Source organism: Nerophis lumbriciformis, linkage group LG27, assembly GCF_033978685.3.
Source record: "Nerophis lumbriciformis linkage group LG27, RoL_Nlum_v2.1, whole genome shotgun sequence".
Taxonomy (NCBI): domain Eukaryota; kingdom Metazoa; phylum Chordata; class Actinopteri; order Syngnathiformes; family Syngnathidae; genus Nerophis; species Nerophis lumbriciformis.
Window position 1 is genome coordinate 17,980,784 of NC_084574.2, and position 17,180 is coordinate 17,997,963.

Consider the following 17,180-nt stretch of genomic DNA (forward strand, 5'->3'; position numbering starts at 1 on the left):
ATTGTTCAAAAAACAAGCTCAAGTCTGGTGAATCAACTTAATGAGATTAATCAATGCTATGGTGATAGCGCTGCTGCCATTTTATAGAATTTTATTCCATGGAACAATCTATAGAACTTTCAGCAGATAAAGGATAATGTCTATAGAATTTCTGTTAGACATTCTATAGAATGCCCAGTTCTATAGAACAATCTATAGACCTTTCAGCAGATAAAGTAATGTCTATAGAATTTCTGTTAGACATTCTATAGAATGCCCAGTTCTATAGAACAATCTATGGACTTTTCATCAGATAATGTAATGTCTATAGAATTTCTATAGGATATTCTATAGAATTCCCAGCTCTATAGAACAGTGAAAAGACCTTCCAGCACATGAAGCTGATGTCTATAGAATTTCTATAGAATTTTGAATACATATTCTATAGAATCTTCAGTTCTAAAGAAATTCCGACGAAATTCTATAGCGTTCTATATATTTCTATAGAGATTCTATAGAACATTTTTTGCAGGGTTTGCTCAAAATGTTGCATAGATGATGTTTTACACATCATCTTCAAGTCGCTTTCTGACAGTCTCTTCAGTTTTGTGGGCGCTCTTCAGAGGTGGGTAGAGTAGCCAGAAATTGTACTCAAGTAAGAGTACTGTTACTTTAGAGATTTATTACTCAAGTAAAAGTAAGGAGTAGTCACCCAAATATTTACTTGAGTAAAAGTAAAAAGTATGTTGTAAAAAAACTACTCAAGTACTGAGTAACTGATGAGTAACATACACACTCATATCATATATATATATATATATACCGGTATATATATATATATATATATATATATATATATATATATATATATATATATATATATATATATATACCGGTATATATATATATATATATATATATATATATATATATATATATATATATATATATATATATATATATATATATATATATATATATATATACCGGTATATATATATATATATATACCGGTATATATATATACCGGTATATATATATATATATATATATATATATATATATATATATATATATATATATATATATATACCGGTATATATATATATATATATATATATATATATATATATATATATATATATATATATATATATATATATATATATATATATATATATATATATATATATATACCGGTATATATATATATATATATACCGGTATATATATATACCGGTATATATATATATATATATATATATATATATATATATATATATATATATATATATATATATATATATATATATATATATATATATATATATATATACCGGTATATATATATATATATATGATATGAGTGTGTATGTTACTCATCAGTTACTCAGTACTTGAGTAGTTTTTTTACAACATACTTTTTACTTTTACTCAAGTAAATATTTGGGTGACTACTCCTTACTTTTACTTGAGTAATAAATCTCTAAAGTAACAGTACTCTTACTTGAGTACAATTTCTGGCTACTCTACCCACCTCTGAAGAGCGCCCACAAAACTGAAGAGACTGTCAGAAAGCGACTTGAAGATGATGTGTAAAACATCATCTATGCAACATTTTGAGCAAACCCTGCAAAAAATGTTCTATAGAATCTCTATAGAAATAAATAGAACGCTATAGAATTTCGTCGGAATTTCTTTAGAACTGAAGATTCTATAGAATATGTATTCAAAATTCTATAGAAATTCTATAGACATCAGCTTCATGTGCTGGAAGGTCTTTTCACTGTTCTATAGAGCTGGGAATTCTATAGAATATCCTATAGAAATTCTATAGACATTACATTATCTGATGAAAAGTCCATAGATTGTTCTATAGAACTGGGCATTCTATAGAATGTCTAACAGAAATTCTATAGACATTACTTTATCTGCTGAAAGGTCTATAGATTGTTCTATAGAACTGGGCATTCTATAGAATGTCTAACAGAAATTCTATAGACATTATCCTTTATCTGCTGAAAGTTCTATAGATTGTTCCATGGAATAAAATTCTATAAAATGGCAGCAGCGCTATCACCATAGCATTGATTAATCTCATTAAGTTGATTCACCAGACTTGAGCTTGTTTTTTGAACAATGCAGGATGTCTCCCTCAATTATGAAAATGTTAATTTTGTATCATTCAAAATTGTGAGGTGTCATTTCAAGGCGGACACCCAGAACTTCGGCAGACTTTATTTTTAAAAGTATATTTATTCCAATAAATCAATTTATTTTTATTTTTAGAGTTTTTGAGTTATCTATAAGTAAAAAGTGTGAATATTTTCGTAACTTACTTTTTTATGTGATAAAATTAATTTTATTGGACTTCCAACATAAATTGATTTAGCAAAACTCAGTTCAAAGGTTTAAATCAGACCTAAAACGTCAGGACCCGCCCACGTACCTGCATGCAGCTGTGGAAGAACAAGCCCAGACACGTTTCTTCACGGAGCCCAATAGGAAAACACTTTACCGAACTCATGTAAGTAACAATTTATATTGTTAAAAGTCAGTATTTGCCAGGATTTAAATGTATACATTTTCAAAAGCATGGTTCAATGTTATATTTAGTTTACTACTTTTCCCGCCGTAACATTACAAACCCCCCCCCCCCCCCCCCCCCAAACACGATAGATAGAACTGCTCTCGTTTTGTTATAAAATAACAAAACTGTTTTAAGGCTGCAATCACAACCAAATTCATGTATAGTTGGTAATAATCGCGTTGTATCAATGTTTCTCATATCCGACACTAATAAGTGCGAATATGTTTCAAATCAACTTTTTTTTTTAAATTATTTATTTTTCCCCTTCGCGCTTGCCGTAGTTGCAAAGCAGATTTCGCGGGCAGTTTGAGTTGGTGATGGCGGCCACAACGTCCATGTTGACTTCACTCGCTCTTTCTAAGCTGCCCAAGTCACGTCGGAGTTCATTGACGGTAACTTTGTTGGCTTAAACATCACATTTAGGTTTAGGGTCTTCTAGGCGCGATGCGAGACGTCACAAGCGGGCTAACGTTGAGCCAAACAGCAGCTTCGAGGCACGGGCGGAAATGGTGAGCTAGCAAAACTAGCCTAATTTATTATTATTATTATTATTATCATCCCTCCATTGTTTGTAACGTCAGGCTTGTGTGATCACACAGAGAAGGAGTTTGGCCCCCAGTCAGGTCGCCAAACGGAAGCAAGGGGAGGATGATCATCGAGACGAAATATAGTATATAGAATTTCTATAGGATATTCTATAGAATTCCCAGCTCTATAGAACAGTGAAAAGACCTTCCAGCACATGAAGCTGATGTCTATAGAATTTCTATAGAATTTTGAATACATATTCTATAGAATCTTCAGTTCTAAAGAAATTCCGACGAAATTCTATAGCGTTCTATATATTTCTATAGAGATTCTATAGAACATTTTTTGCAGGGGAGCAGCATGCAGAGACATGCAGGTATACCAACTCGGATTATGGCACGTTTGTTCATTTGTTTGTCGCCGCCGGCTCAAGCGGAAGTGCTCTCTCACTATTTGGCAGGATGTGGGGTCCCATTCATTTCGAATGGGCGATGTATTTTTATTTTTTTTGTATTTATCTTTTGCTAAATCAAGGGCCCGTGTGACTCAGCGATGCATTCAAATATGCTGCGCTAGCTCCATCTAGTGGACAAAGGGCGTTACAACCTAAAATTGTTTAAATTGCACACCAACGAGAGATCGAATGGCCTGAAAGCAAAAATGAAATTACATTGACCTGAAGGGTTCCCTCTGGGTACTCCCACCACCAAAAACATGCACCTGGGTTGATAGGCAACACTAAATGGTCCCTAGTGTGTGAACGTGAGTGTGAATGTTGTCTATCTGTGTTGTCCCTGCGGTGAGTTGGCGACTTGTCCAGGGTGTACCCCGCCTTCCGCCCAAATGCAGCAGAGATAGGCTCCGGCGACCCCGAAAGAGACAAGCGGTAGAAAATGGATGCATGGATGAAGCTCTTGCAATGAAGAAAGCAAATACGCCGATATTCCAACCGTTGGGGATGCACAGCAAATGATCAGATTTTATTTCTAGAAATGTCCCTTGTTGGATGGATGGACTTTACATCATTAAGAATCAGAATCAGATTAGTTTTATTGCCACTGTTTGAGAACGGGTTCACAAACTAGGAATTTTCTTGGTACACACATAACACAGAATAGGTCATCAAAATGAGCTGTAACTGAGCTATCAGATCTTGTTATTGTTCATATGTCTGATGGCCGAGGGGGAAAAAACTGTTCAGGTGGCGGGAGGTGTGGGTCTGGATGGACCGTAGTCCCCCTGCCTGAGGAGATAGGGAAGAATAGTTTGAGTCCAGGGTGAGAAGAGTCAGCTGTGATCCGACCCACATGCCCCCTGGTCCTGGAGGAGAACAGGTCCTGGAGGGATGGGAGCAGTCGACGCTTGTCCCGGTCTGTGGCGCCGGGGAACCACACGGTGATGGAGGAGGTGAGGATGGACTCGATGGTGGTCGAGTAGAACTGTACCAGCATCTCGGTCGGCACCTTAAGTTTCCTCAGCTGCCGCAGGAAGTTAAAGTTAAAGTCCCAACGAAAGTCACTCACACACTAGGTGTGGTGAAATTACCCCCTGCATTTGACCCATCCTCATGTTCACCCCCTGGGAGGTGAGGGGAGCAGTGAGCAGCAGCGGTGGCCGCGCTCGGGAATCATTTTGGTGATTTAATCCCTAATTCCAACCCTTGATGCTGAGTGCCAAGCAGGAAGGCAATGGGTCCCATTTTTATAGTCTTTGGTGTGACTCGGCCGGGGTTTGAACTCACGACCTTCCGGTCTCAGGCAGAAGACCTGGACCATGTCCTTTAAAACTGACTTCGAAACAAGGTTGTAAAACAGTTGTATTTGTAAACCGAGGCAACGTTGATGTCTAACGTTGGATCCACGTGGTTGGTCGAGAAATGACCAAATTTCAATGGTCAAGTACAAGAACAGAGTACAAGAACAACTTTGCTATCTTCAACTGGTTTTAAATGCAGAGAAAACAAAGTGTATGCTCTTTACCACATCAAAAACTGTAAGATCAGCACTGTGTGAGAACATTTTAACAAGAAATGGGCAACAAATTATGTTAGTATCTGCATTTAAATATTTAGGATTTTTAATTGATGACCACTTGAGTTTTAAGGAGTACATTCAGTATGTTGTAAAAAAACAAACTTTTACTGGGATCTTATTATAGAAACAAGTCTTGCTTTTCTTTTACTGTGAAACAGAAATTGGTGGAAACAACCTTTTTACCTGTTATTGACTATGGAGATGTGTTGTACATGAATGTTATTGCTGGTTGTCTCCACAAGCTGGATAGTGTGTACCACGGGGCACTGAGATTCATCACCAACTGCGCTCCCCTTACTCACTATTGTGTGTTATACTCAATGGTTAACTGGACATCTTTATGTGCTCGACGCCTCAATCATTGGTATGTTTTCATCTACAAAGCCTTTCTGGGTATCACTCCATCTTATCTGTCTTGTCTTTTAACAAAGAAACAAGGAAGTCACAATCTTCGTTCAATGAATGTTCTGCAATTTGTCGTCCCCAAAGTAAGAACTGAACTGGGCAAGAAAGCATTTAGGTTTTCAGCAATCGAACATTAAACTTCAAACCCTAGTTACGTTGAATGAGTTTAAAGCTTCTGTGAAAGAACTGCAGTCTACCTTGTCTGTATGCACATGTGTCATGTGAGCAAGTTTTAATGTTGTAAATGTGATGTTTTATGTATTTGTTTACTGTTTTTAATGTAACCTTGCTGCTGCCCTCTTGGCCAGGTCTCCCTTGGAAAAGAGATCTTTGATCTCAATGGGATTTTACCTGGTTAAATAAAGGCTAATAAATAAATAAATAATAAGTCGACCTCACAACCTGATATTGAATAAACATAATCAAAAAGCGTGTTGTTTCAACGTTGTGTTTGTGTTGTAAAATATTGGTTGGGAAATGACCAAAATTCAATGGTCAAATCAAACGTCAGAACCCAATATTGATTAAACGTTGTCAAAAAGCATTGATTGATTGATTGATTGAGACTTTTATTAGTAGATTGCACAGTACAGTACATATTCCGTACAATTGACCACTAAATGGTAACACCCGAACAAGTTTTTCAACTTGTTTAAGTCGGGGTCCACGTTAATCAATTCATTGTAAATCATGGCATGTTGTTCCAACGTCAGGAACTAATCCCACAAGTTGTCAATGTTGTTTCAATGTCTTGTGCCTACTGGGATCATCTTAGTTTATCTGTTTTAGTTACAATCCAGCAGGCACAAGACATTGAAACAACATTGAGAACTTGTTGAATTAGGTCCTGACGTTGAGCAACTCAAACATAACGTTGGAACAACATGCTTATTGACGACGTTTAATCAATGTTGGGTTCTGACGTTGATTTGACCACTGAAATGTGTTAATTTCCCAACCAACAACGCGGATCCAACGTTAGACACCAACGTTGTCTCAGTTTACAAATACAGCTATTTTAAAACGTTGTGTAGAAGTCAGTTTAAAAAAAAACATACATGCATAATCAACATTGTATTGTGCCTGCTGGGAAGTGTTCAAATTAAGAAAGTAATTATTTAAATAGGATATTTTGTGTTTCCCCCCCCAGCATAGAAAATATTTTACAAATTGAAGATGCTTAATGTAAGAAACGCAAGTTGAACATTGCTTGTTTTCAGAATAAAATACTTCTTTCTATCTTAAAAGTCCTACTAATTTCTCGATATACAAATCTTACATAAGATGTCTTATTAAAAAAAAAATCTAGCTGCATGGACAGATAATTTTATTCGTTTTTAGTATTTTTCCCCCTAAAATCTTGTATTTTATCATATTTTTTTTCATCTCTTTTTTGCAGTGTGGGATGCGGTATAAAAGTCGATTAAAAGCAGAATGGATTTACTTCATAATCCTTCCCAAAATGTAACTTAAATGCTATTCCTTTCACTGCCAACTTCCAGTTTTCAAATGTTGGTGTGACAGAGTGAATCCATGAATTTTCTACCGCTTGTCCCAATGCAGATTGAAAACACACAAAGAAAGCCAACGTATTTAATACACGGAATTCCTCTTGAGAAAGTGTTTTGCTTTACTTTATTGGCTGTGCTTTTCTGAGGAGAATGTGGAAACACCAAAACACCACGCCCAACATAATGACAAATATTAGTACAACAAACACAATCAAAAAGAAAACGAAAATAAGTTTCAGTTTTATGATGACGAGCGCAATGACTTGCAATTTTTTTGTTTGTTGTTATAAATGCTTTTTATGTCAAATGAATGTGGACCTTCTGGTCTCTACACACATTCCTTAACGTATCACAGCTAAACAGTTAATGACATGATTGTATAATTGCGGTGTAGTCATCGCTCCTCCCTAGTTAATTCTACTTTACCGGGCCGTCACCCATATTTAGGCCACCTATGTCCCAGGGAAAATGAATTTCCTTTTACCGTCCATGATTGTCCATCCACTTTCTATACTGTTTCTGTCTGCCCCGCAGGATGAATTTTGAGGATCAGTCATAGACAATTTAGAGTGATATTTTCACTCGCAAACAAAACATTCTAACTTAGATTGTTTCCCTGGCTCCGAGACTCTCCCGAAGGACAGTGCGGCGAAGACACACCAAACTCCTCTCTTGTTTCTGATGGACACACACCTGTTGTTGTCGACTTTGGACTAGTGACTGCACGAAATCAAGGCTGCGGAACAGAGACACACGGAAGGCTTACACTCACACACATGCATCCACGAAAATATACGCCACACACACATACCCCATCCAACGTCCCTGACGCGAATCCCTTAGGGGTGATGGACGGATGGGCAGCGCCTGAAGAGCTGCAGCCTACCACCGTAGCCCCCACTCCCTCCCCTCTGTTGGCAAGTCTCGAGATGTACGTTGTAATATGTATATGTGCTTTGCTATGGATTTTTTTTTCCCACTCGGGAAATTTTCTAGATTGTATTTTTTTACTCATCCTTTACTCATCCTCCCCCAGCATTTACCTTTTTCCCATCTTTTATGGTCGCCACATCAGCGTTCCTGTTCTGTAACCCTGTACACTGTTTGGTTGTCTAATCCTGAACGGGTTTGTGCTGAAAACAAAGTTTCGTTGTCTTTGTGCAATGATAATAAAGACCTACCTACCTACCTACCTTATTCTGTTTCGAGTAACACTGGTGAGCTGGAGTCTATCCCAGCCGACTGATAATGTACAGACAGTACAGTACACGCATCTCTTTTGCAGGGACACAGAAATAGTCACATCCCGATTGTAGCTTCAGCTGCAATCAGGGATGCTAACAAGGCAAATGAAGGACCTAACCCACTTCACGGGCACTCTTGGGTGTGTAAATAATTGTGTGGCCTACCCCAAACAGCCCAAATGATGGACCATTGGATTTGGTGCTATTTTTAGAGCATGTTACTATTTTCCCTCAACCCTGTCACAAGGACAGCTGAGGAGTACACCACAGAAATAGATTCGAAAAGCAAAAAAAGATTCGAAAAGCAGAAACGTTTTTCCGAGAACCTATTTCAATCTGGTGCTACTTCTCTAAATTGCACCCTCAACATATGTACTATACTTACATCCTTTCAGATTTATGGACTCCTCATTATGTGCATTTTATTTATTTATCTTATTTTATTTACATGTATTTGTTAGGGACAGTTCAACAATACAGGTGTAAATATGGCAGATTACAGCACAACTGCCAATCTCCATCTGTTGGCCTGCAGTCAAGTTACAGAAATAAAATATCAATGCACAAAAAATATATATATATATATATAATTTTTTTTAAACAAACAAAAAAAGATCAATAAATAAAAAAACAGTCAGTGAGAAAACATGCACATGTTCTTCCAAGCAAGTACTGCCTACCTGTCCAGCTAAAATACATATTTCTGCCAATGTTTTAAATATTAAATATTGTTGGTTTTTTTTACAATAAAAAGTGTATCATAAGTAAAATCAATTATTATTGCTAATACAATTGATTAGTATGATTTCATGATAGCGCAGTTACCTGTTAGGGTTTTCTTGAACACGTTTGAGGAAAAGTAGAGCACATATATATACATATTAACGTCATACTTATGCTTTCAATCACACCCACTCCACCCATGATGGCCACAAAATATGTTCCCTCCCTCCCCTGCATTCAGTAAATACAGCAGAAAGAGCTCTAATAACTAATCACAGGCTGACAGAGACAGATGGTTAGTGAGCTCCGCACATGCAAACCGGTCACTCGGGTTGCTTAACTAGAGATAACATTGATGCACACACTTCATCTGCTCTTCTGCACGTTGATGCCATCATGTCCCTGGTAGTCCTGCTCCTTCTCAGCTTCCTGGGTGAGTACTGAAAATTTTATAGTAAGCTTACTTCAGCAGTATGAAGCAAAAAAAAAAAAAAAAAGGCTTTTCAGAGACTTAATACTTGGGATGGAGGCAGACTGTCTCTGCCAGCAAGTGTCAGGTAAAAAGTAGTTAGTTGACTAATTGGCTGCTTGTGTAGCCTCTGGTGAATGCTGACTGTAACTGAGAACATTCTCTCTTGGTAGGAACACCTTTGGACTCCCAATCACTTATTCTTGCAAATTTGCTATCTTTACTTTAGATCTTTTTATTGCTGTAGAGTGACTTTTAAAATGTTTGATTGCTGTGTGTTTACACAATGACTTAAACAAAATCAGATAGATATTATCAATGCAAGCGTGACTATTTCACTCTCCGTTAATACCATACAGCAGTAATCCCCCAACAACCGGGCCGCGGCCCGGTACCGGTCCTTGGATCGATTCGTACCGGGCCACACAAGAAATAAAAAATAATGAAATAAATTTTTAAAAAGTATTAAACATTTTTTTTATTAAATCAACATAAAAAACACAAGATACACTTACAATTAGTGCACCAACCCAAAAAACCTCCCTCCCCCATTCATTCACACAAAAGGGTTGTTTCTTTCTGTTATTAATATTCTGGTTCCTACATTATATATCAATATAGATCAATACAGTCTGCAGGGATACAGTCCGTAAGCACACATGATTGTATTTTTTTATGACAAAAAAAAAAAAGAGAGATTAAAAGCAACTCCAGTATCAGTGCGACAGTCTATGAATATGCAAAACATAGGAAGGAAAGAAAAGAAAAATAGTGCAAAAAGGAGGTAAGGTGAACAGTCCAGTCCTGAGAACGAATGTTCTGAATGTGTTGTTTAAATATTATACTATATACATATATACAGAAGCATTCAGACTGTGGGTGGAAAGTAAAAATTGCACACAGAGAGGTGTTAAACCAGGGGTGTCAAACTCAAATACAGAGTGGGCCAAAATGTCAAACTGAACAAAGCCGCGGGCCAAGGTTGAACAAATTAACCTTTTAATAGGGACCCGAACAAGTTTTGCATTGAATATTGAACAAGCAAGGCTTATATAACTTTATAGTGACATGCAAAATCCAGTTTCAAATAATAATAATAATTAAAAAATATCAATGGCATATCAAATACAATTTAAATAAAATTGTAATGCCTCTTTTCTATTCGCAGCCTTCTGAGGTAAATATCGACATTAACCTTTTCCACAGGCTAATAATAAATTTGAAAATAAAATAACAATGAATAAACCAACCATTCAGGACTTTTTACTGCTCAGTTTGCAACACACTGATCTAATCTGATGTGCCCAAGCCAGATACCTGTCTTCTTTTCTGGGATGCTAGTTCATTAATGTCGGGGCTCAGGTTGGGGGGGGGCGGGGTTTGGTGGTAGGGGGGGGTATATATTGTAGCATCCCGGAAGAGTTAGTGCTGCAAGGGGTTCTGGGTATTTGTTCTGTTGTGTTTATGTTGTGTTACGGTGCGGATGTTCTCCCGAAATGTGTTTGTCATTCTTGTTTGGTGTGGATTCACAGTGTGGCGCATATTTGTAACAGTGTAAAACTTGTTTATACGGCCACCCTCAGTGTGACCTGTATGGCTATTGATCAAGTATGTCTTGCATTCACTTATATGTGTGTAGAAGCCGCATATATCATGTGACAGGGGCAAGCACGCTGTTTGTATGGAGGAAAAGCGGACATGACGACAGGTTGTAGAGGACGCTAAAGGCAGTGCCTTTAAGGCACGTCCCCCAATATTGTGGTCCGGGTGGAAATCGGGAGAAATTCGGGAGAATGGTTGCCCCGGGAGACTTTCGAGAGGGGCACTGAAAATCGGGAGGGTTGGCAAGTATGAGTATTAGCGGTGAATGCGGTGTTACAGCGGCACTGCCGCTGTATAATACCGGCGGGCCAGCTCTAATGTTAATTTGATATTGCTTCAAGGGCCAAATTAAATTACACGGCGGGCCAAATTTGGCCCACGGGCCAGAGTTTGACACCCATGGGTTAAACTATAAAATCAGTGCCTATGAGAGTTCACCGTGGTTATGGCTTTAGGGAAAAAACTGTTCTTGAGCACCATCAGCACCATCATACACCATCTTAAGCAACATTTCATTTGGAGCCCACCAGGTCCACTTCAAAAAATGTCACACTTTTTTTTTTTTATGTGTAACAATTTTAATACGTTTTTAATCAAACTTTGATGGTTTGATGGAAGTTTTGTACTAAGATAAACTCATGCAAAATAAACTTTTCAATCTGGTATTTTTTCATGCAAAAATAACAGTTTTAACATTATTAAAAAACATACATGAATAGGCTGTGGTGATGCAACTACAACCCGTACCTCCTGCTTTGCAAAACAAGCATTCATGCTGCGTGCCATGAGAGCCACTTAAAGTATTGGGGGAATACTAGGAATACATTTACGATAAAACATCATTAATTGACATTTTAAATGCGCTTATTCACACAAAACGAGGTGCCCCCAATGGTTGCAGGGCTCTACGTTCTTTAATATTTATTGCAGTTATCTTTGTTGAGTTCTAAATGAATGCCAAACTTAAAATCAATTTAAAAGACAATAGCCAAACTTAAACGAAAATGCAAAACAGTATATATACACTTTTCTTCAGGAACCCTCAAGTATCCCCACATTATACTGGATGCATAATATATTTCAAACTTACACAAATTCAACAGGTGTTTTAACATATGTGAACAAAAGTATGCAGTTGACAGTCAACCTTGACACATACACCTGCTAATGAAAGTATGCTTCGTCTATGTTAAAGCCTGGCGGTCATATGCCTAAATTAAACTGAATCTATCAGTAAAGAATGTGTGTAGGTGAGCCAAGATTGATGCCATGTTATGTGTGATTAACTAAAACAAACAACACTGATATTAATTCTATATTTCCACTTTAATCTGTGACGGTCTACTTTATGAAATAGTGCAGATATTTTGGTTAATAAATAATGGTTGGAGTCAATGGATAGTTCATTTACTGCGTTACTGTATTTGACGTTGTGACATGTGTCATGAGAGTGGGTTTCTTGTTTGTTTTGCTTATCGTCTATCTGTATTTTGATACAATCAATTTTCCATTGAAATTGCATCAAACAATAACACTGTTACATTGAATGATTATCTGCTTAAAGCTCTCATTTGGCTAATATTTAACAATTATTTTTTTAGATGGAATTTGGTGTACTCAGTTCCGTGCACCCCTGAACATGGGCGGAGTCATGGGTCAGGTTGATTTGGACTCCACCACCGAGATGGCCACAGTCAACATTTCTGGCGCCGGATCATGTGGCCCCTTGAACTTTTCCCTGACAGAGTTTCCCGTCATGTACGGCCACTTTGTTGAACCATGTACTGAGGCAAACATTGGCGTTAATATTTTCACATTCACTGCCGATCCCGATACAACTTCTACAGTCAATGTTTCAAGTCTTTTTGGAATGCGCTCCAACTTGGATGACCTCTCGCTGACTCTGCAGACGTGTGACAACACTCTAGTATGCACAGTTGTAAGTTCTGGTCAAACAGTCTCAACAAGTCAGGCCAGGTTCAATGGAGAAATTGCTGGCGATGTTTACATTCGCCGTAATATTGGAGGAAACGACGTAAGGATTCTTACAGATCTCGTTACAATCGGTCAAGTCAATGCCTCTCAAACCAATAGAACAGTCTACGGCTCAGTGAGCTCAGCTTCAAGCTGCGATGTTCTCCTTGGCAGTTTAGACTCCAACCCTTTGAGAGATCTGGGTGTCATTAACATTGGAACACCTTTGCAACTCGGGAAATCTCGCCTGGACTTGACAAGCTTAAGTAACGACACTGCCTTTCTTCTACTTCGTCCAGGGTCAACGTTCATATGTGCAAAAATCTATGATGTTCCAGAAAAACAAGTGAGCGCTCTTGTGGATATGAAAGGGATAAGTGGATACCTCAGCTTCCGCCAGGCTTCCCCTTTTGATCGGACAGAGTTGAGAGTCAACCTAACTAACTTGCGGAGCCTGGTTGGTACTTACCACGTGCATAACTTTCCTGTTCCTATTGGCAGAACATCTACGTCAAATCTTTGCTCCAATGACAATTTGGCCGGTCACTGGAATCCATTTGGTATAAACGCTAGTTCCCCAACATCCCCGAATGTGCCTGGATCAACACATGACATGTACGAAGTGGGTGACCTCAGTGCGAAGCATATGTCCCTTGCCGATCTGAACGTTGTAAATATGGCATTCGAAGACTTCAACCTCCCTCTATTTGGACGAAACAGCATTGTTGGCCGGTCCATTGTGATTCACCTAAGAGATGGTGCAAGATATGTTTGTGCAAGCATCGGCTATCCTGGTGAAGTGGTTGTTGGTAGAGCAAGGTTTCAGAGCCTCGTGGTTGGTGACATGGTATTTACCCAGCTGAAGAACAACCCTCTATCTGATGTATCGGTCTTTGTGGTTTTGTCATATGGAAACACCACAATGGCCTCAACAAGAAACCACAACTGGCATATACACATGTACCCCATCAGCTCAGAGAGGGACAATGATGAGATGCGCTGCGGCACAACAGGAGGCCATTGGAACCCATTCAACGTTGACACAGAAGACATCAGTTATGAACTCCACTGTGGCCCAAATACCCCGATAGCCTGTGAAGTGGGAGACTTTGCCAGTAAACACAGCCTCCTCAACCTCAGTGCCACAGTTGGTGGAGTCGAATCAAAGAGTTTCTTCACTGATGTCACTTCCTGGTTGCCACGGTCAGGCATAATTGGTCGATCTGTAGTCATACATGAAGCAGAGGGAGGAGGTCCAAGGATTGCTTGTGCAAATATTACAATGGTGCGTGTCCCCAAAGCAAGCCTAGGAGAGTGGTTTGGCCCTGGCATGACTACCGGAAATATCCATTTTAACCAATGGATCCCAAATGGCCCCACACGTGTAAACGTGTCCTTGTTCAACCTAAATGCCATTGCTGGTGGTTATCATGTTCATGTTTTGCCCATTGATCCAAACAGCTCGGACCCATGCTCAAATGCAAACATTATGGGACACTACAACCCACTGTCAGTCAACATATCAGAGTCCCCCTCACCTGGAACTGGCACAGTTGACCAGTATGAAATAGGTGATCTCAGTGGAAAATTTGGCTTGCTGACAGATCTCAGTCAATCTGAGGAAGTCTTCATAGACAGCAACCTACCATTAACTGGACCTCACAGCATTGTTGGAAGATCTGTGGTGATCCACTACACGAATGGATCACGGTGAGAACATTTTCCTTTGTGTCTTAGCTAAAGGGTGAAGAGGTGTGTTATAATTAATGGATGAATTAATAAAGGATGGGAATTTAAAAAAATGTTCCTAAAACAGAAGTAGAACTAAAGGGACTTTGGCTATTATTGTGAGTAATAAGAAAACTGTGCATACAAACCAATCCCTTAAATGATTCAGTGCTTAGAGAAAATTAACCGGAACAGAAAGACACCTGTCCTGCTTTTTTGAAGGTGTTGTAGGCGCTCCGTTGTCATAATACAAATGTTCTTTAGAGTGACTCAACAACCATTTCATTTGAAAACACCCTGTAGTTGTTCATTTATTTGTATGTACACATACATTTTTACAGGCTGCAGTGTGTTACGGTTTCTGCTGACAGAAATACCGATGGAGAATGGGTCAATGCCACGGCTGTTTTTAGTGGCTCTGTGAACGGGACAGTTCAGCTGGTAAGTATCCCTAGTCTTCAACATCTTATGATTTATCTAGTTTCAACCACTTTTATTCACAACTAAGTGTACATACAAAGTTAGGTTCAACCTGTTAGTAGCCTATGTTTTCAGTGCTCTTTAATGTTAAGTTTCCTCTCTAATATAGCCATTACAGCAGTCAGGCAGCAATAAAAAATATGACATAAAAATAACACACAGCTATAAATGACTTTGAGTACTATAAATAGTACACTATACAGTAAGTGACGATACATAGACTATAGTTTATAGCTGACTATAAAGCTGTGTCAACCATCCTACAGGGGGCTCACCCTAAGCTCTATGACATATATTAAAAATAGTTAACAAAGTATCTAGCTTGGAGATATAAAAAAGGTTTTACTTCTTTATTTTGAAAATCAGAAATCTGAAATTTGCCTGACTCCCTACAGCAGGTAGCAGAGCACAAAAACAGGATAACACAGTGTTCGTATGTCTCATATGCATGAACGCATTACTTGCATGAACGCATTACCGTACTTGTTATTTTTACAGGTCCAGCAAATGTTTCCGGATGGAAGTAGCAGTGATACCATCTTGTTGGTGAACCTGCAATCTTTAGCACGAACCAATGTAAGCACTACATCTAAGGATTTCTATGTTCTTGTGACAATGTTGTTTATCTGTCATTGTTGATTTTTTTACTTTAAAAAAAAAACTGCATTTAGTAGCCTGGAAATATTTGAGATGGATCTCAAAAAGGAAGGTTAGAAAAAGAAAAGGTGTTTCCATGTAAACAATGAAGAGATTAATTTGTCAAAACGAAATACCTGTAAATGCACATGGCCGTTACTAGTGTTGTCTTGGCATGCACAAGTAGGACATGACAAAAAAAACACAATGGCAAACCACAAAGCTGTTGTGTTTTTGCTCGTACCACATCTCCAGCAAAGTGTAGCTTTACTGCATTATTTACTGCATCAAATGTGAATTTCTTTGAACTGAGAACATAATCTTCATCACGAACCAAACAGCTATCTTTACTGGCAAGGGCAATCAACATATCGCATTGAAATGTCAGGTTCAATGACTAACTGACGTAGCACCAACGATGTGAGATGTCAACCAGAGATAAGCCAACGTGTGGTAGAAATAAAACAATAGCAGAGCTTTGGGCGTTAGGCGAGCATTGACAGACAAATCAAAACACAGGTATTGTTTCTCTTATGTATTTGCTTTGTAAAAGGACAGAAGTGAAAGTAGACGAGTGATAACCAGAATTACCTGCTTATTTCCTTGTTCTCAAACAGAATTGCATGATAACGGACAATTGCATGAATAAATTGATTACATTTAGTATGAAGAAGCGCGTTCATCCCTGGTCTGAGTGTGCGATACTCTGTGTTTGCAGTTTCCCCATGCAAGAATCAGAAAAATTAACAATCTACTTTTTTTCTTTCTTTTTCTTAATCTGCAGCTCACAGAAGCAACACTGTCCATAGATAATAGCCGTATCCAAACCAGCAACAGGTGTACTGATGACCAGGGAACATTTAATCCTACCAGGATGGCATCACCGGTGAGACTAAAAAAAGCTTGGACAATGTTTTTTTTTGTACAAGGACTGGTTAATTGTTAGTATCGTACTTATCATACAGTAATGTTTTTGTTTATTTTGGTTTTCTATTGCCATACATCTGATAATACCTAAGCACACGTTTCACTAGCATTCATTTTGTCCAAACAAATGTATTTGGTAACAGTTTAGTATGGGGAACACATATTCACCATTAATTAGTTGCATATTAACATGCAAATTAGTAACATATTGGCTCTTAAGTAGTCATTATTAAGTACTTATTAATACCTTATTCTGCATGGCCTTATTATACAGCCAGTAAGCCATTAACTAAGAGTCTTCCCTCAATAACCTCAAAATGATTGCTTATTAGTAACCCTAACCCTAACCCT

The 17,180-nt window shown here is 38.1% G+C and overlaps 2 protein-coding genes across 3 annotated transcripts in view; one reads left to right on the forward strand and one right to left on the reverse strand.

Moving 5' to 3' along the window:
- The window catches only part of add3a (adducin 3 (gamma) a), a 357,656-nt gene that overhangs the window by 245,013 nt on the left and 95,463 nt on the right, over nucleotides 1-17,180 (reverse strand). The window lies entirely within an intron of this gene.
- Nucleotides 9,280-17,180, forward strand: part of cusr (Copper-only SOD repeat protein) — a 30,913-nt gene continuing 23,012 nt past the window's right edge. The window contains exons 1-5 of the mRNA XM_061922747.2: nucleotides 9,280-9,446; nucleotides 12,686-14,768; nucleotides 15,128-15,227; nucleotides 15,765-15,842; nucleotides 16,687-16,788. Coding sequence (XP_061778731.2) covers nucleotides 9,326-9,446; nucleotides 12,686-14,768; nucleotides 15,128-15,227; nucleotides 15,765-15,842; nucleotides 16,687-16,788 — 2,484 coding nt within the window. The 5' untranslated portion in view covers nucleotides 9,280-9,325. The remainder of the gene's footprint in view (nucleotides 9,447-12,685; nucleotides 14,769-15,127; nucleotides 15,228-15,764; nucleotides 15,843-16,686; nucleotides 16,789-17,180) is intronic.